General features: G+C 38.2%; 2 protein-coding genes across 2 annotated transcripts; one reads left to right on the plus strand and one right to left on the minus strand.

Moving 5' to 3' along the window:
• Window positions 1-1,609: 1,609 nt before the first annotated feature.
• On the plus strand, window positions 1,610-16,444 carry si:dkeyp-97b10.3 (uncharacterized). Its single transcript, XM_062419399.1, has 17 exons — window positions 1,610-1,893; window positions 6,158-6,189; window positions 8,442-8,474; window positions 8,882-8,938; window positions 9,158-9,190; window positions 9,305-9,340; window positions 9,761-9,802; window positions 9,904-9,953; window positions 10,140-10,192; window positions 10,301-10,527; window positions 10,763-11,022; window positions 13,442-13,567; window positions 13,703-13,838; window positions 14,075-14,122; window positions 14,210-14,281; window positions 14,512-14,802; window positions 15,142-16,444. Exons 1-17 carry the CDS (start codon window positions 1,844-1,846, stop codon window positions 15,156-15,158), a joined length of 1,563 nt encoding a protein of 520 aa, XP_062275383.1. The 5' UTR covers window positions 1,610-1,843; the 3' UTR covers window positions 15,159-16,444.
• A 705-nt stretch (window positions 16,445-17,149) lies between these two features.
• il12a (interleukin 12a) lies at window positions 17,150-18,880 on the minus strand. The gene is made up of 7 exons (XM_062419613.1): window positions 18,862-18,880; window positions 18,550-18,695; window positions 18,358-18,447; window positions 17,980-18,021; window positions 17,632-17,775; window positions 17,446-17,487; window positions 17,150-17,290 (listed from the first exon to the last, which is right to left on the minus strand). Exons 1-7 carry the CDS (start codon window positions 18,878-18,880, stop codon window positions 17,150-17,152), a joined length of 624 nt encoding a protein of 207 aa, XP_062275597.1.
• Between the last annotated feature and the right edge of the window lie 1,059 nt (window positions 18,881-19,939).

The following is a 19,939-nucleotide window of genomic DNA, read 5'->3' on the forward strand; positions in this document are numbered from 1 at the left end:
GAATCAGCGTATTAAACGTCCAATTGCAAGCAGTGTTTCAAAACAAATCTAAGTGAGTGAAACACACAGCAGCATGGCATTTATAGAATATTGGTCCGAGGGCAGATTTTCTCAGCTTTTTGCCTTTAAATATCAAGTCAAATTGAGTCTTCAGGAAGTCCTTTCCTTTTAATTCATTATGTTTCTCACTCTCTCTCCTCACATCCATGCACATCTCTCCTGTTCCTTCTGACCTTTCCTGTCCTCTTCTCGTAACCCCCCTCCTCCTCCTCCTCCTCCACTGCTCTCATTTTATCTCCTCTAATTTCCTGGGATATTGGGGGTATCGTCTCGCCACTGTGTCTGATGTCGTGCTGTCTCTTCTTGCACACAGGAGCTGATCTCTCCCTTTAGACTCTCCGACTTGGATAGTGTTCTAGTCTGCAGCATCTCAGTATCTCTCTCTCTCTTTGTGTCCCTCCTCTCTGCTGCAAATTCCATATCCATCCGTAAAAAGTTGGACGGGTGGATGGAGAGAGGAGCAAGGGATGAGATCAATGAGTGGAAGATCAATAGGAAAGCCCTTGATCCTTCACTCATTTCTCCCACCTGACATCTCACAGAGAGCTCTCCCTCCCCTTCTTGCTCTCTCTGCTGGGCAGTGAGCTGTGATAGATACTGACTGAAGTTTTTACACTCCTTTGATTCTTTACACATGGCATTATTAACCTTATTCTACAATGTCAAACACATGAATCAAGTTTGAATATGTCTTCTGGTGCAAGGGGCTCAGTGTTGCTGCTGACTTGTACTTGTTTTGTTGTGTGATGTGACATCTGGTGGTGTGTTGCTCGCAATGCAGCCTGGTAATCTGATGTGCATGTTTTCCCGCTTAAAGTGACCTACTTGCACTGTGGAGCGTTTGCTGCTTTCTGTGTGGGAGAACATGTGCAACTAAGAAAAAAAAAAGGATTAATACAGACACCTTATTTGGAAACCAGAGTAAACAAAATCACAGTTTGCTTGATTCTCCAACTACTTTGTCGTTCTTTTACTGGGACAGTCCATTTTAGGATAAACCTGAATTTTGTGATACAAAAAAAGATTAACAGATGTCTACACATTTCTAAAATGTTTCACTTTATCCTCTGTTGTATTTCCACAAACACCAGGGCCAGATATGTTACTGCTGTGTAAGGTGTGTAAAGTATAGCCTCACTGTCCTTATCACTGACTTCATACTGTATTCTTGGTATCTCTGATATAGAAAACGGTGTGTATGTTGGGTGGCAGCAGAGATCCGGCTATAATTGATCAGCATAATTCTACAAAGCCCCTGCTGAAGGCGGGATGCTGCTCCCCGCCCACATGTTGCGTTTATTTATGTGCGTTCCCGCGCTGCGCCGCAACTGCGCAGTGCCGAAGATTCACCTAGTGGCGTTTACTGCAGTGTACTGTGCAGTACTGAACAACATGATGATAAGATCTGTGTTGTCTTTGTTGCATCCACAACACGCGCAATATCTGTGAAGACAAACAATACATCCACATCACTGCAAAGAGACTGGATGACTGTTTTGTTTTTGGATTTTTTTTGAAACGATACGCGCCTTTATTCGGTCCAGATGTTTTGTTTTTCTTAAGAAGGGTTGCTGCTCTCACATGGACAATTGATGTGAAGAAGTTGTCGAGCGACGAGGGCTCTGATGACCAGTAATGCGCCAATTGCTGCTTAGAGCTTTAACAAAACACCGAACGCCAATGGTTGCACCATTTTGCCTTCCAGGTGCTTTTTACGTGCAGACGCTGCACTCTGTGGGAGAAGAGAAAGTAAACCATAACGGGGTTTGATTACAGAGAGAGGATGGTGGCAGAGATGGCGAGCTGCGGAGCGGCTTGTCATCTGGAGAACGGGTAAGACTATTTTAAATATGTCACCATAAAGAAAAGAGAGTGTTTCGATTGCAGGGGATGAATGCAACGCTGTAACTGCTTAGCGTCAACACAGGAAGTGGAGTCTTTTGTTTCTCTCGGTTATTTGGGGTCATCTGTTTCAGTACATTTTAAGCAAAATAAATAAATCTGCAACCATTGCTTTAATTGTTGTGACAATTACACATTGGATAAAACGGAAGCAGTGATCTCTTTGTTGCCTTGCACGCTGCTGTGTTGATAAACTATGATGAGTCACTGACGACAATGTGACATCATGGAGACCAACCAAGATTGCCAATAAATGTATTATAAGTCATAGGCCATACTGTTAAATACAAAAATGCTTTTAGTGATACTGTAAAAGTGAAAAATGTATGCCATTTGTGATGTTTTGTCAATGTGACCTCACCATAGAATGGATTAAAAACAAGCACTTTAACTAATATAAGCACATAAATATAACCACCTGCTTTCAGTTCATCATCATTAGGGATGATTTAAAATGTTAAACGTCTTAATATTTTATATAATAAATGCAAAACAGATGGTGAAGCTCAGATTAGTCGTACCTAAATCTTCAAGAGTCATACAATATTCATTATGAGTTGTATTGTGAAGCACAGGCAGGTAAGGTGATACTGATGACTCATTGTCCTCAGTGTATTCAGACAGTTGATGAGGGCTGGAAAAGTCTGTAAGTAAACAATATAATAAGTGTTAGTGTAAACATTGTACTACAGCCTATAATATATTCAGTAAATAATAATAAAAAAATGATAAATAGGCATAAGGGACATATATGAGGTCTAATATAAAGAGAGGAGCAGAGGCAGTATAATATAAGCTTACAGGGTCATGTTTTGATTAAAGCTATTCAGTGACCCAGTGAAAACAGAGTGGTATAATATTAATAAATAAAAGTATCAAAGGTCAACAGGTTCTTTTTTTTTTTTACTGCTGTGTAGTAGACCACAACCAACTGACTGTTGTTTATCTACAAACACATGTCCTCTCTCTTCTTTGTGTGAATGGGAAGTTAGTAGGAAGCGTGTAAATGTTGTGGCCTTTATCTCTGAACCAGAGACAGACAGATTTTATTATCGCGTGTTGTAGAAGGAAGATGGAATTCATTGTGTCTGAACGCATTAGAGCAAAGGAAGAAAAGATTACCTCAGATAATGGTTATTAATGGTAACTAATGAGCCTCCGAGTTGTTTGTGACTGTCTGGCAGAGTGACCTTGATGAGTAGAAAAGAGTGTTTCCTGGGCAGATGTTTGAAAACAATAGGAAACCACGGTTCCTTATCACGATTAACACATGGCAAATTAAGGACCAGTATTTCGTCAGCCTTAATAACCTTTATCTTTATATGTCATTTTATTTTTCTGTGACCTAGTTTTGCACAAGTAGAGGGAGAGAAACAGGAAAATAAATACAGACAGATGCAGGGCGAAATGTGTGACCTACGCCTGCTAGTGGTGAACTTGTTCTCATGTGGGTTTGGCTTGCCCTCGATTCCCCCTGATAGATCTCATACGTGTGGCGGCTTGTTGATGTTCAGACTGCATCAACCGGTTTATCCAGTCCTATGTTCAGACACATTTGAACTGTGGCACTTGGACTTTGCTCATTGATTAACTAAATTCTATTAACTAAAAATGTAACACAAATCAAAAGATTTTAAAGTGCTATTATATTTTACTACTATTTTTAAATCTATCTATCTATCTATCTATCTATCTATCTATCTATCTATCTATCTATCTATCTATCTATCTATCTATCTATCTATCTATACATACATATAGCACCTTTCAACAACAATGTAATTCATAAAACATAATATAAATATATAAATGACACACAATATATTATAAAGAGACACATTTAAATAGAGAAACTATTTATGGAATGAATTGCAGACAACATAAAAACCAAACAGCAAATCTTTGTATGGTAATGAAATCTGAACAGAACTGTTACAAGTATATTGGTACAATTCTTTCCAAGAAACAACTTTATAAGAACATTAAATATTTGTTTTAAATAGTGTAAATAAGCAGCTCATTGACGTCATAGCGAATGATGAGAAACTGCAATGCACAGCAGTTAATCTACAGCACAGTGGCTGTTGCTGATTACTCACTCCCTCAGCCCTTGGAGGGTCAATCTCATGAAGTTCACTTGAGTTTTTCAGAGAACTGGAATGACACTTTTCATGGCAGCGGGGATTAATTCGAGGTCTGTGACCACCACCCCCTGCACAGAACTTTAACTGGACAGAGGAGTATGTTTAGCGGCAGACTTCTGTCGCTGTCATGCTCAACGGACAGGTTGAGGAGGTCCCCTGGGCCATCCAGCTTTATAACTACACACTGTAGGAGTGGGATGACTGACTTTTTTTTCTTTTTTCTTATTTTTGGACTATCTATCTATCTATCTATCTATCTATCTATCTATCTATCTATCTATCTATCTATCTATCTATCTATCTATCTATCTATCTATCTATCTATCTATCTATCTATCTATCTATCTATCTATCTATCTATCTATATATGTATATGTATATATGTGTGTGTATATGTGGGTCAGTAACAAATAAGGGTTGGCAATTCAAAAATGTCTTTAAAATAGTTTAAAAAGCATGCATCAGGTTTATTAAAATGTATATATTGTGTTTTTCTGTGTGCAAATTATTCATACGTTTATTTAAAAATGTAACTCCTTTTAAATTTGACTAAACCACATGGAAACAACAAAAAGTAGCGTCACATCATTGACCCATATATGTCTATATATATATGTATAGCACAAAGTATAAATGATCACCCAACCTAGTTTTGTTTGGAAATTATGGTCAATATGCCTCATTTAAATTAAATTATACCTAATTTTTCAGTCAAGCATATACACTGGTGTGCCTCACTAAAAAAAGTGTTACTTAGAGTTCCGTAGGGACAAAAATGTCAAAAGACAGCCATAAACAATATTATAAATGAATACTATTTTTCACTTTCAATGAATTATTTTCTTAATCAACATCAATCATGATAATATATATCAAATATTCATTAATTTTCATGATTATAACCCTTCAAATGCCAGTTTGTTTACATATAACACCGGGTTTTTTTAAGTGAAAAAAAGACAAACACTGTCAAAGGCTCACCAGATGAATGTGAGGGGTTGTGAGATGATTAATGGGAGAGTAAAGAAGACAAAAAAAAAGAAAGCAAAGGTCTGACACATAGATCTGTTTTCAGTTTTGGGGATTTTTCCTCTAATCTTTAATTTAGGTGAAATATTGGATCATTTGAACATTTATTGAAACCATGTGAGAAGTTTAGATGGAAAAATCACTATTTGGTTGAGCTGTTAACAACTCATAGATATCTGAAATTTGAGCTCGACTACATAGCTGCTTTTTGTAAGACGTCAAAAGCCAAACTGGTTGGAAACCACTGGTTTCATCTTTAATAATGTGTTGTATTTTAAGAGCTTGTTATATTATTCATTTTGTCAAATCTTGTACTTAAGTTACATTTTAACCATTGTATACACAATTCATACATATTGGATATACATTTATATATATCAGAAATCTTTTTGTGTGTAAAACAAAACAAATATGATACATTTTTAATTGCAGTTTTCTTGAAATCAATTATTTGAACAGCAACATTTTGACATCATACAATCATATTACCACAATATGATACCACTGAAAGTAGATACATGACTATATGAAATTCACCCTATATGACTAATAATATGACTAATGACTATATGAATCATCTGGCCACACCGTCGTGTATGACACTGAGTTGGGAAAGCATAAAAAGTGTCAGTGTGGCTTTGTCCAGTTTTGTTTAATAGCAACAGTCTACAGCTGGTATCTTCCCCTGGCTGGTTTCCTGTGCCATCAACACTGCTCTGAAAGTAGGTCAGAGTGGTAATTTGGGTGGAGACTTTAATTTGTTGTATGACAGGATGGGTTGGTGTCAGAAGTATCAAAAAGTGAGATACTTTACAGGCAGCTTGCACATATTTCCTGTTTTCTCAAACTAGCTCGACCGTCTCTGTTCCTGTACGAAAGCAGCAGTTGCGTGTACTACAAGAGCATGCAGCTGCACAATAACAAGAGCCATAACTTCTAAGATTGTCGGCACACATTAGACGGTCTTGCATGACTCTTGTGTAATTTATAGCTGTCTGAATGTTATCTTTTCTGCGTTGCAGAGACGGAGATATCCCCGCACCTGAAAACAAAGGTAAACATGAACCCATTTTCTACCCCTTCCCTCCCCCTTACTGTTGGCCATGCGCTCTCCTTTCACTTTCTCACAGAGCAGGTGTGTGCTTTTTTAATATGGTGACTGTGCTATTTCAGTCTACTCTAATATACATTATATATTGAACAAGTGTGCATCCCCATCTTTTATTTGTCACTAATTTGGATTTCCTTCCTGTCTTTGCTCTTTTCTCACTGCTTGGCCTCTTGAATTTCCATGTGATTTGCCTTAAAGGCCAGCAAGGTTTTTGCACAATCATTTGTCCCAAGTTTTGCTTTTACTTTTTAAAATGCCAAACACCACACTTTACAAGCTCTGCTATACACACACATTTGTATTTATATTTTCAGATGCTCCTTTAATGTTTGCTTCTTTTTTTTTAGCATTTAAAAAAATTCCTCTATAGTTGACTTAATTATAAAAGATAGACATTCAACTGGTGATGATTAGAAATGCAGTGATCTGACCTTTTCTCTCCACATACCAATTGTGATACCTCAACTGAATGAATGTAACTGAATGCGGAAACACTGAATTTTATAGTGACATTGACCACAAAAGTCAGAAATCTGTCAAATGTAGCTGATGATGAGTTATTACACTCTGGCTGGGCAGATTCCATTGGTTCATCCCAAAAGATCTTTTAACATGCAAACACCAACCAAACTTTGTTCAAACCCCTAAATAAACAAATATGTTGGTTTTAAATTCTATAGGATATTAAGGTTGCCAAAGATAGATAAAGATAGAAGTTTCAGGCTGAATTTTGGGGAAATGTGTTTGAATTGATGCACAAGATTTCTTGTTTGATAAAAATACTTTGGTTTTTTGACATTTGTAAATGTGTATTGTCACTTAATTGAAAAAGTTGATACAGAATCAAAACAGTGTGAAGATCAGTTTAACAACCTTATCATTAAGGGGGAAACTGTATGTTAAGATGTTAAGAGGTTCTCTTTTTAGACCAGCAGATGGCAGTCAACACCCATGAAACTACCTAAACCTTTAAAGCTGTTAACGTGTGTGTGCGTGCGTGTGTGTGTGTGTGTGTGTGTGTGTGTGCAGGTGTTTGCTCTCCACCTTGTTTGTCAGTCTGATGAAGAGAAGCAGCCATGCCAGAGTTAAGAGGGATGCCTGCTAGCTATATGAGACAGCAGCAGAGATAGAGATTGGCCAGAAAAGGCATGTGAGGACAAGGAGAGAGAAATGGTGGAGAGAAAGAATGCAGAGAGAGGCGACGCAGACGAATAGAGTGAAGTGGAGGAGCGAGATTGATGAGGGAGCTGCTGCAAGCGGAGCAACGATGGCAGCATCTGCTTGTTAGTCTAAGATAAAACTCTGTGGGCCAGAGAGGATGGGCTCCATCCATTAGCCGGCCAGGCACTCAGCCAGATGGCCCAGTCCATGGACATTCGCTGCTGCTGGGAAGAGAGGAGCAGCAGTTCCTTTGGACCCATCTGTATAAATGTGCCAGGATGTTAATGTATGGCACATATCACAGACTGCTTCGCAGGGTACCACAGTTCAGCTGCTTGGGAATGAAAATCTGTTGATTTAAGTCTGACCTGCTGAGGGCTTTTTTGATGACTAATATGGACGAAGTCGACATGTTTTTAAAAACAAGACACAGTACACAAGTGTAAGTAAAAGTAGAGTTCAGTCATCATCGGGGCTGTACCTGTTAAAGGAAGAGCCCCAGTGACAGAGGCTAAAACTCTGTACTTCTTATTTTTGTCACTTCATTTCACCGAATTGCTTTCCCTTTGTAATTTTTAAACTGTGTGAATGTGAAGAACAGTGGACAAGTATAGTAACAGGGCACATCGCTGCCCTGAGGTTTTCTTAGCTCTAAATAGGCGCAAGAGAAAAAGAAATCCGCAAGTCATTTTATTTACATTTACAAAGTTCACAGATGATTGTGTGCTCTCTTTTCACTACACATGACTTCCCCTACTAAGGTTAAATTAACACGTTACTATGAAAGTCTGTACTCTTCCAGAAAACTGGTCATGCATTAACTGCTGGGTAATGACCACAAAAATGGGTCGATGATGGTATCAAACCTTTAAAAGTAATGAATATTCCGTAGTGCTGACGGTAATATGGATAAAAGCAAACATTAATAATTATCTGGTAAAAGCAATGACTAATAAGATGTGTAGAGGTGTTTTGACGTTATTGCGTATAGACCAAACAACACCAACCTCTAAACAATTACTAATTTGTTACAGATAATCTGACAGAAAGTGACAGCAGCAGTTCAGGTAAGCAAAAAGTTACATCAACCCAGTGAAACTCATTTTACTCATTTGAAAAATGAAATGCTGAAATGTGGAAAGAAAACCACATTTCAGCATTTCATTTTTCTTTCTTTTACTTATTACATTATTATTGTTCCTGTGTGTATTGTTGCATTACCTTATTTAGTTTTTCTTGCCGATATAAAGCACTTTGTGACATATGGCTGTGAAAAGTGCTATATAAATACATTTTACTTCATTTACACATAACCCATACAAAAGAAAATGGGTCAAGTTTTGCCATTTAATTCCTTTTCCAGTCTTTTTTTTTCTCTAACATTTAAACATTGTGGTATTTTAATTGTCATTTATTAGAAATTTAGTGAAAAGTTCTTTCTCATGTGTTCCTCTCATATGTATTGAACAAACAGAGAACGCAGGAACATCCACTGAGGAAAGCTCTGAGGAAGAAGAGGAGGAGGACTTAGGTTAGTTAATACCATCACATCTCTTAAATTCATGCATTTGCATTCTTGTTGAGTTAGATGAGAAGATCTTTATCACCTCCATATCTGAGAGTGGTATCTATCTTCTCATCTAACTCCCAGCAAAAAAGCATACATAACCATTTCTCTAAAAATGCCGAACATGTCCTATAATTTCTCTGTTCCTCACCGTCCTTTTTTTCTCGTTTTGACTTAAACCAGAAGCCTGCGCTGAGAAAGATGAAGGAGAGGAAGGTAAGAACTGAGCCAAGAGCCTCACAGGCTGCCTGAAACTCAATGATTTGATAATATACAGTCAAAATTGCTAGAATGGTTTCGCTAAATTTATCTCCTTTGTGTTCTTTGTAGACAATGAAGAGGCCGATGCTGAGGGGTCAAAAGATGGTGAGGCAGTTCATTATATCTAGATAAACTTCAAATTAAGTACATATATTAAAAAACTTCCTTACCAGACTGAGCAACTACTCTGACTTGTTTGTTGTTTACATCCCATCCGTCATGTTAGCTTGTTGCCATGGTGAGCGGAAAATAACCACAACCACATCTTAATGGCAGCCACACTACATAATGATGCCACAAAATGTTGGACTCCGCTGGCTTTTTTGGAACACAGAATTCAATATGTAATTAATTGAGCGTGCTCCACCCTCACTCGCACCCAAAAAACTGGCCAAGGATGTGAAAAGTTTTGTATAGAATGTCTGCCAGAGGCTTGACACAAGGTTTCAGCCTCAGAATTTATGAATTGTATGAATGTATGAATTTCATGTTGTAATATTGGACATGAATTGTTTTGCCCTCTAGAGTTCAACCCTGGACCTAAAGCAGAGGTTCCAAATGGGAAAGGTAAGAAAATCAAAACTGATGTTCCAGCACATCTGGTGTCCTGGAGATCGTGTCACCTGTCTTGTAAATAACATTCTGTTTATTTTAATTCATCCTGACAGATGAGGGGAACTTCAAATCATGCTGTGAAAAATGCAAAGCCATACAGCAGGTGTGTTTATCTCACAGTGTTGTCTGCCTTATATTTTTGATTATCCTTGTTAACTTGTATTTGACGTCCTTCTTACATTGGGCATGGCAGTATATGACTTTTGCTCCCCTCGTCCTTTGAACATATCAATCTCTAGTTTTTTTTTGGTGATGTTATAATTTGAAGCTGTGTTGGTTTGTTTGACAGAGCCATGGCAATGAGCTCGTTACTCCCAGGAGGATCTCGAAGGGGCGATTGCAGTAAGTACGAAGCGTCTCGTAAAGTCCGCTTTCCAGGTACTCCTGTAGTGTGTACACAGTCATATCGTTTCAGTGGTTGCAGCATCAGTGACTCTGTGTGTGTTTCAGGGTGCAGCTGGAGGCAGAGGGCACATATGAGTGTTCAGTCACCGGCATGGTGTTTGAAGCATCGGAGCGGGTCCTTGTGCGGTACTCTGTCTTGTCCTGGTCCAAGTTTGGTGCATTCCTCCAGGACTCCTGGAAGTTTGCTGGGCCGATATTTAACGTGGACACAGTCAACAAGGATGCATCCGTCCTCAAGTCCATTCAGTTCCCTCACTCTGTCTGCCTGGCTGGTGAGCATACATACAGTATCAAGGCCATCTCAGCCCTGGTGTCTTCTACGCTCAATATACGATATTGATTAATAAAGATTTTGGCCCATAAGACGGATGTTATCAAGGCCATCTGTCTGTAATATATTTTTCAATTTTCAACTAAAATTTAATTCAAAATATAATTTTTTTTTAAACTTTCACTAAAGCAAAAAGAAAACATTAAACTTTCCAAACTACTGTTTTCTTCATGAAGATAAAGAAAATGAGATGACATTCAGCGTCCTGCACATAAAGGACAACCGTCCAGTCATTGAGCCGACGATGGACCACTCAGGCAGCCATGTTAAGTGGCGTGTGTCGTCCCTCTCCCCTGTGGGTCCCATCATCCAGACCAACCAGTCTGTAGAGCACCACGGGGTGGTCCTGATCTACAAACAGCTGGGCAGTGACATCAGCAACAACAACTACAGCTTCCACATTTACCTGGCCACCAACAGCTCGTCTGACATCAAGGTTTAAAAAAAAAAAATGTTTTCCATATTTTTTATAAGGGTTTTTAATTATAACAAGCAGTAAATACTAATAAAATGGCCAGTCTTGGTTTTATTGATCATTACCAACATTTAGTTTCATAAACTCCATATTTATATTTTCAGAAACTCCCAGCTTTCCTTTAGTTATAGTAGTTTTAGTTAGTTTTTCCATAGCAACACATGAGGATAGATCCTCAATATATGGATTTATGTGGTTTGTTGAGATTTTTCTATCCTATAGCTCTCCTAGCTTGTAAGAGTCTATTATTGCAGGGTCAGTCTTCTTAGTAACCAGTAACCAACCGAACACAACTTTGGGAAACAAGGGATATTCATACCTAAGATAATTTCTCTTCAGAGATTTCTTCCTGTAAATTTAGCCTTCAGCTTTTAAGTTTATCCTCTGAAAACTCAGGTGACTTGTCTAGAAACAGTTGACTGAGTGTTTTTGTTTATTTGTAAATACTTAAAGAAGTGCCTTAAAGGAATATTATACTTTCCTTGTAGTCCAGTGAATGACATTTCCATCATTATATAGATCCATTATCATGAACAATCACTTGTTTGCCCATATCTTAAAACCAGCATCTTCCCTTCCATTTATAAATGTGCTGTTGCCCCATGAAGCTTGACAGGGGTGATGGGTGGGGGGGTTCCCCCATATATGCTTGGGCTCTATGCCAGATGTACATAGTATTTTTTAGAAATACATTTTTTTTTTGGGGGGGGGGGGGGGGTTTCCCCAGCTTCTTTGGCTCAGAAGTGTAAAGGTAGCTGTTTTAGACATCTCTCATGAGGCAGGTAAAGTAAAATGGAACCCAGAGCGTCTATTACTTTCTTAAATCTCTGAAAAAATGACTTCAGTGGCGGTAAGGGGGTAGAGCAATTTGGGTAATGTATTCATTTTTAAGATGTTAATGCGGCCGATTAAGGAGATGCACAGACGCGTGAAAGTCCATCTGTTTAGTGATTCTGTTACAGATTCCACAACAGGGTTACAGTTGGCCGGAACCAGATCATTAATCAATAACATCAAGGTTAGTGTTGATGGATACTGTGTACATCTTAAAGACACTACATCACTGGATGGTGTTCAGAGCATTTAAAGGGATAGTTCGGGTTGTTGTGACATTTACAGCTTTTTTCAGTTTACCCAAACTAATAAAGTGGCATGGTCATCTCATCACATGCATGGACAAAAATATCTTAATCATTGTAAGTAGGCTCTACATTAACAGTTTTCTGAGCATCATGAACCCTTCCCACGACTAATACAACAGGTGCACCTGCTGAACCAACCACCTGCTGGGTTCTCATGGAACCTTTTGTTTACATTTTAAAACTTGTTAAACGGCTGTTCTGGAAACAAAATTTCCCCAACACTTTTTCATTTTATATCTACAATACCCGTTAGTGGAAGCCCCTTTCAAGCAGACATGCAAATGTCTGTAAATGTTCTGGCAATTTTAGATGTTTTTCCTTAAAAGCTGCTTTCGCAATCTGTAAACTAAGGGCCCAGTAATGTTTCTGTATCTCCTACTACACAGTATTCAGATATATATCATTTTAAAACTTTTTTTTGTTGTAGAAGCGTCAACTGTCCATGACTTTTCACGTCAATTGAACATTTTGTGTTTTAATTGACACCCACTCTGCATGCACACCACAAAAAAACAGAAACCATCACCCCAAGCCCTCCCTACATTTTTTAATCATGACCTTTAATCATGCCAAGTGTTTACTGGATAAAACTCCAGCGAAATGCCTTACCTTTGAAATAGAGTCTAAAAAATAAGAAGTGAATTTGAACCAAGGCCTAACTTTCACTTCTTCAGGTGACAGAGTATATGTCAGCATATTGTAGTCATGTAGTGTTGTGGGGCAGTTAATAGTTTATTTTTAGAATAGCCTTTATTATAAATGACAAACATGTTATTGTTATAGTAAGAGAGTCAGAGTGGCATGGGAATTACTGTACATAATGACAGTTGCGTGACAATCATGCCCAGTCATTTTTTTAAACACTGCACTACTGGAAGGAAGTGTGTTTGTGGTTGTGAGTGTTTGGGGCGGGGGGTGGTGGTGCAACTTTTGAGTAATCATACTAATTTTATTCCAACCTAAAAACCTAACCTAACCTAGACAGTTCCTAGAAATTCAATAATTTGTGTTTTCCCTATTGATGTTATTTTTCCAGTAGCATGTATGTACATAATGTGGCTCTGACCATCATTGAACAGGGCATGGGTCATTGTTTTTTCCTTTTCTGAAACGCCTTCAGTTTTTTCCACTCTAGCTCTGGGAAATGTGTTATTGAATGCTACTAACCATTCAGCATGCTTATCCTCTGTAAGTAGTGACTTCTAATTCATGTTGTTCTCCTGCTGTATGTAAACTAGGATATATCCAAGCAGGTGCGGTGCTACAAGAACCGCTACATTCGGATAGAGAAGCCTCCCACTTGTAAACTGGATGAAGGGACGTATCGTCTAATGAGTGAGCCAGAAGGGGAGATCAAACCTGAGGTTTGTTTTTTGCATATGAATGTATGGTGTGTACGCTCACCTAGACTCATTTATATTTCAACTTCATGTATATATAAAGTTTGCATTTGTTTTGCATTGACTACACAGTCAAATTATGTTTGTGTCTCTGTGCAGGATTTGAAATTCACTCTTGCAGTGACTAAGATGAAAGGCTACTTTGAAGCTTTCTTTGAGCAGCCTCCTCCTTTTAAATTGTCTCTAATAGAGATGAACACTGAGGAGACTGTATGGTCCGCCACCATCAGAGAAGGTATCCGTGCATTTAGTCTCCCAGTGAAAACTTTTGTCTAATACCAGAAATGACTTTTCAATAGCTGTGGTGCCACACATGAAGCCATAAAGAGACCAAATGCAAACCTAGACACTTGCAAATGAACAGAACCGTCTTCTCTGGGCTTCACCTGTCTACTAATTGTGTTTCAGAGTGTGCATTTTGGGTTGTACTCCAGAGTGATGATGCCTTTTCTTGCCTTTTTATACTTTCAGGGGACTGTTTGGATAACAAAGAAAAAAAGCCTAGAAAAAGAACAAACAGTAAGTGCATTGTTTCTCATTTTGAATCATGTTTTTTTCAACCATCGTAATATGCTCACAGCTTTATAACATCTTTCTTTTTCACAGGCAGACAGAGGAGCAGCAGCCACTCAGAAGAAGAAACGGCCTGTAAAAGATCTCGATGGCAGGATGAGTCAGGTGACTTTCTAAATTTTCTTCAGGCACAACTTTATTTTGTCCTAATTAACAGAAACCAGCACCTGAACACGGCACTATATTTCGAGGCACCTTTCTGTTTAAAATCATACTGAAATTAAGTACCTGTTTGTGTGTGTGTGTGTGTGTGCGTGCGTGTGCGTGCGTGTGCGTGCGTGCGTGCGTGTGCGTGCGTGTGCGTGCGTGCGTGTGTGTTATGTGTCTTTTTCCAGACGGAGTGAAAACGGCAGCAACTCAGGGCCAGGACATGTCAGAAAAACAGCTACTGCAGGTGGCAAAACGGCTGGGGAAGGAATGGAAGCAGGTGGCCATCTTTCTCGAAGTGAGCTCCGGTAAGCTGGATGAGATCCAGGCAGGAGAGAAAGATGTGACCATGCAAAAGCTGAAGATGCTGCTGGAGTGGAAGAGCAGGAGACGGCCGGGAGAGGCCACGGCAGCCCACCTGTGGGAGAGTGTGAAGGATCTGGATGACTTGCCAAATGAGGTCGATCACACACTGCGAGGTAATGATATACCTGATATAAAGATGGAAAAACAGTTGATTAATTCTCTAAGTCAATTAGTCCAAATCTTGATTACTTCCAGTAAATGTTCAAACTAAAACATGTGCAGGTTTCAGCTATATAAATACCAAAATGTGCTTCTTTTCTTAGTCACACATGGTGATAAAATAAATATTTTCAGTTTTGTCCACTTGTTGGTCAGACTAAATAAACTATTATATGACATAGGTAACAAGTCCTTGATGATAAAACGTGTTGATAAAACTAAAAGTCTATAGATTCATTGTAGTTCTGATGAACACACAAAACAAGTTATTGTTTTTTTGTGTCTATTTTCAGACATGATGGGCAACTGAGCAGCCAAGTGAAAGGGATCTGAATTAAACTGACTATTGGAAGAAAAAAAACATCTCAGGAACAGGAGCCAGAGTTGGTATCTTGAACAAACATGAGCTCTACTTACAGTTTGTGTTTCAGAAATATTCTGGACATTGAAATGATTGATGGGTCATTGTATTGCTGCATTTTACAAAAAGGGCCACTGTCTTAACTCTGGATGGGCATTTTCCCCTAATTTTGTTCACATGTGGTCCTGTGGTTCTGTAATGAATACAGAACAGTCCAGCTGTACCTTAAGGTACCTTTGTGTAGCCAGAAATGTAATGCTTAGCATTATCAGGTTAAAACTGACTGGTCAAGGTAGAGGTAATTGAGATGTTTAGTAGCTAATTATGTAGCCAGTACTAGATGTAAATGTAGGTGCTGTAGTGTTGAAACTGCAAAAAAATGGGAAAAATCCAACCTGTGTATCTTGTTTCACTTTAAAATGTTATGTTTGTGGGACTTTTTTATAAAACAATTAAGCATTACATCACATGCATGTGACTGTCCAAAGCAGGCTGAATTACTGAGCTACATTTTTTATATTTTTGTACACACTATGTACTGTATATATCGTTTTTTTACCTACTTTTCTAAACTTTTTTAAGTCTGTTTTGTTTGTTTATGCCTGTTGATTCGTCAAATATGAACTTGTAAGATAGCTGGAGTTGCAAGAGGTTTATTTTATGTTTAACTTGAACTTTGAATTCATTCCTACATTTCTTAGACTGAAAAGCACATTTTTTTGTTTGTTAAATATGAATCTTGTTTTTGTGTACACTGTGTAAAAAACAAAAACAAATCACAAGCATTATGATGCAGGGCTTAATTGAAGTATTCCTCATCAATGAGTGCAGCTACAGCCTGGCAGCATAGATATATTTGTACAAAATCCAAGCATATTGTTTAATGAAATATGCTATAAACAGCCTGTGGAAATATTTCAGTTACAATCTCTCAACATACTGGGCATTTAAATGGTATAGTCACAGCTTTTTGTGTTCTTAATGGTACTGCGTCCAGGCATCTCAACAACACTATTTTGGAAAAGCTGCAGAAATGGCATGAGGAATGTTTTTAGGGTCCTCCATGTTGATATTCTGCAGTAGTGTTTACTTTAAGAGAGCAATGCCACTTCCTTAAATGCTTTACCACCAACATTCCAGTTTGTCCTTTTTGCACTTGTTTACATTCAGGTCTAAGTCCATCCAAATACTTTTGTAATGACAGTAAAAAAGCAAATGTTGACTGAATAAAACAAAACGTGATCCTTTGCATGAGTTTTTGATTGTCATTTTTATAAATAGTCATCAGCAACAACGGTACCAAAAGTTTGGACACACTTTAACATTTCAGTGAATGAGGAGCTGTGTCCAAACTTTTGACTGGTACTAATTGCTTAAGCACATTTTGTTAATACTAATGTACTTTTGCTTAAGTCAACTTTTATATGTAGGACTTTTGCTCATAATGGAGTAATTTTAAATTGTGGTTTTCCTAGTTTTACTTAGATGCTTCTTCCACTGCATCAGTAAGTTTTAAATGCTATTTCTAACAAAGTATCATATTTGCACTTAGTTTCATTCAAAATAACACCTCTGCTTCAGCATCAAATAAATATTTTATTATACATAATAAATAACATCACATGTCATCAAATAAATAGTTGAAATAAATAGATCTCTAATAAATAGATACATTCTCCTCAAACACTGGCCAACATGGCCTTCACTGTTAACCTCAGCAATAGTTTGTAATTTATCTAACTGAGTAAAAAGGCTGGATTCTAGACAGCTAGCTTATGCCTGAGCACTAATAATATAGACAGTCATACAGCATACAGCACAACTTGGTCAGTAGTTGTAAATTATGGTAGTGAATGATCAGAAGAGTTTGTTTGGTCGTGGTGACCTAGAAGAGGATTATAGCTTGATTTGGATGATGATGATGATGATGATGATGATATTTACTGCATGTGGTCTCCTGAGGAGATGTAGCCCATAGCTCTGTTGATGGTGATGGTTCGAATGTGGAAACCTCTCATCATCTTACACATCTCCTGCCTGTTATTGAAGCTGTCGTTTCCCCACATCTGGGCAGGGTTCTCCTAAAAGACAGAAGAGGACACAGTATGAAGAATACAGAAGAATAAACTACCAAATTAAACAAAATCAATACAACTGTTGGCATTGATTTTTTTCTTAAAAAGTGAAACATAAGTAGTAAATAGGGAACAAACAAACAGAAGGAATAGAAAAGTACCTCAGAGGAGTCATTCCCTGCGTCTGGCATCAGGGAGCAGTTCTGTATAAACCAAGGAAGATTTTGTCAGGCAACTTTCAAATGTTATTTCCCAGGAGATTCTCTTTCGCTACATTTGTCTTTAAATCATGATTCAGTTACTTTGTACGGTTTTCTACCCCTCCTACACATGCATAATAAACAAACCTTCCTCAGGGTCTGTATCATTCCCAGGGTTGGTTTCAGAAGTGACTTTTCTTCCTCAGAACGTCTGAGCGGAAAATTGAAGTAGGAATCAATAGCAGCAGCATAGTAACCCAAGTCCTTCATGATGTTACGCAGACATTCACTCTGTGAAGACCAACAAGAAAAAATACCCATCAGTTATCTATCTATCTATCTATCTATCTATCTATCTATCTATCTATCTATCTATCTATCTATCTATCTATCTATCTATCTATCTATCTATCTATCTATCTATCTATGAATGAATGATAGAATACGTCCATAGAAAAACAGATTAACAACAAATATATTTTAACTGGATCATACCTCACTGAAGGGTGAATTTCTTTGCATTATGCAACCTGAATTCTGTTGGTTAAAAAAAGAAAGACATGTTTTAAACACTAGACATTTGCTGTTTTACTTGTCCAGTCAGGTACCCATAAACACCTTGTAACTATAAATTTGATCCAATAAAAGTTGATGGACCAACATTAAATTTATCCACCAAGATTCTTATTTTAAACAATCACTTGAAAGCCTTCCATAGTAAACAACATGATCATATTTTGGAAAATGTAAAAATATATGCACAGTAGCTGTTGCGTCATTATAATTGTTACACAAACGTTAGGAGAATTTAAAGCTCAATTCGACATTTAAATATCAATTCATATTTCGTACGACTAACAAATGAAGTTTCACCTGTGTCAGAGCGGGTGCGCAGGTCAGCACTGTCTCAGCATTACTCCTCAGCGCCACTTTGTCGGATCGGATGCCATAACACAAAAGATCCTAGAATACAAAATAATGCTATTAATTATTCCTACAGAGGTGTGCCTATGACAAGAAACAACAAAATACAATACAGTATTACAAGAAGTGAATTGTACTCACATTGTTGAGAAGCTCAGTTATATTGAGCAAGAGGCTCTTGAAGAGCACTGAGCATTGTGCACAATTCTCTGCGTCCAGAGTGCGCACCGGGAGTCCTGTAGATGTACGCCAGCTCAAAGTCAGCAGCAGCACACAGCTGGCGAAGTCTGCATGGAAAGAGCATATTAACAATCAATACATGCATCTTATCAGCCTACACAATCCCATATTCAGGTTGCATGATAAAAAGACATAATATAACCATGAGGAAAACAGCAGTTGACTAAGGTATCATATCTCTCGGCAACCAGTGTTTTCGGCTATAAGACTTACAGAAATGAAAGTTTGCCATCTCCCTGATCAGATATAGATCGCTGCTCCTGTCTTGTATATAAGTAACACTTCGTTCGTGCTGTCATGTCTGGGTTTGTATTTATTATACTGTCTTGGGGGATTCCCTCAGTCAGCCTGCAAGGGAGCACAAAGAAACTTAACGTCATTATATGTAATTTCCTCGTTCATATTCCAGTGCACGTGGGCTGGACGAAAAGGGGAAGAGAAAAAGGGACTTCGAGAGATCGAGAGAGAGAAATACGTATAATGACTAGAGAAGCCTATATGTGGTTAAGTGCAGAGAGTTCATCTACTTGAGCCTAACTAACTTAACTTGTCTGTTTGACTGAATAGTGTATATTTGCAGGAGGCAGCTGTGGACACCAACATGATATACAAGGGCATTAAACATGATTCTGGTCTCAGACTTGGACCATGTTATCTTGTTCCGTCTGCAGTTGTATCATCCGAACTGTCAGTCTTTAAGTATACGATTTATACCTTTATTCATTATCTGAGAGGCAGCTACAGCGTCTGCAAAACACGTCGCATAAAAACACTTAAAAAACAACACATCTTAATAAAAGACAGACCACTGCAGAATTGTGTGCAACTATTGTTGTTATACAATTTAAACATAAAATGCATGTGAAATGTAAGCAATGTGTTACCAATTCAGACATATTGTTCATTATGCGTTTACACCAGCATCACAGTGATTCAGTATAGAAAGTAGTCATGTGCAGCAGTCTGCTCGTGTTGTCAGTCTACTTTGAAATCACCCTTTCTTAATTAAGGTTAATTGATCGCAATTAAACTATTTAGGGCTGTAGCAGTAAATGAAAGGGCGGGCAAACCCAGATTAATTTGCATCCCTTTGACCACTGTGTGCGTCATTTAACTCACTTGTGGTATTCTATGCAAACAGATGATTATTATTTGAAGTGGGCAGCGTGGCTCAAACTGATACTGCGGGGGTATCCCTTCCGTCTGACTAGTGACTACCTCTGACTGACCCATGGTATCAGGACCAGTCACTGCTGTCGTTCACGTCACTGTGGACCTCAGCACCAATGGG

Source organism: Scomber scombrus, chromosome 5, assembly GCF_963691925.1.
Source record: "Scomber scombrus chromosome 5, fScoSco1.1, whole genome shotgun sequence".
In the NCBI taxonomy this organism is placed as follows: Eukaryota; Metazoa; Chordata; class Actinopteri; order Scombriformes; family Scombridae; genus Scomber; species Scomber scombrus.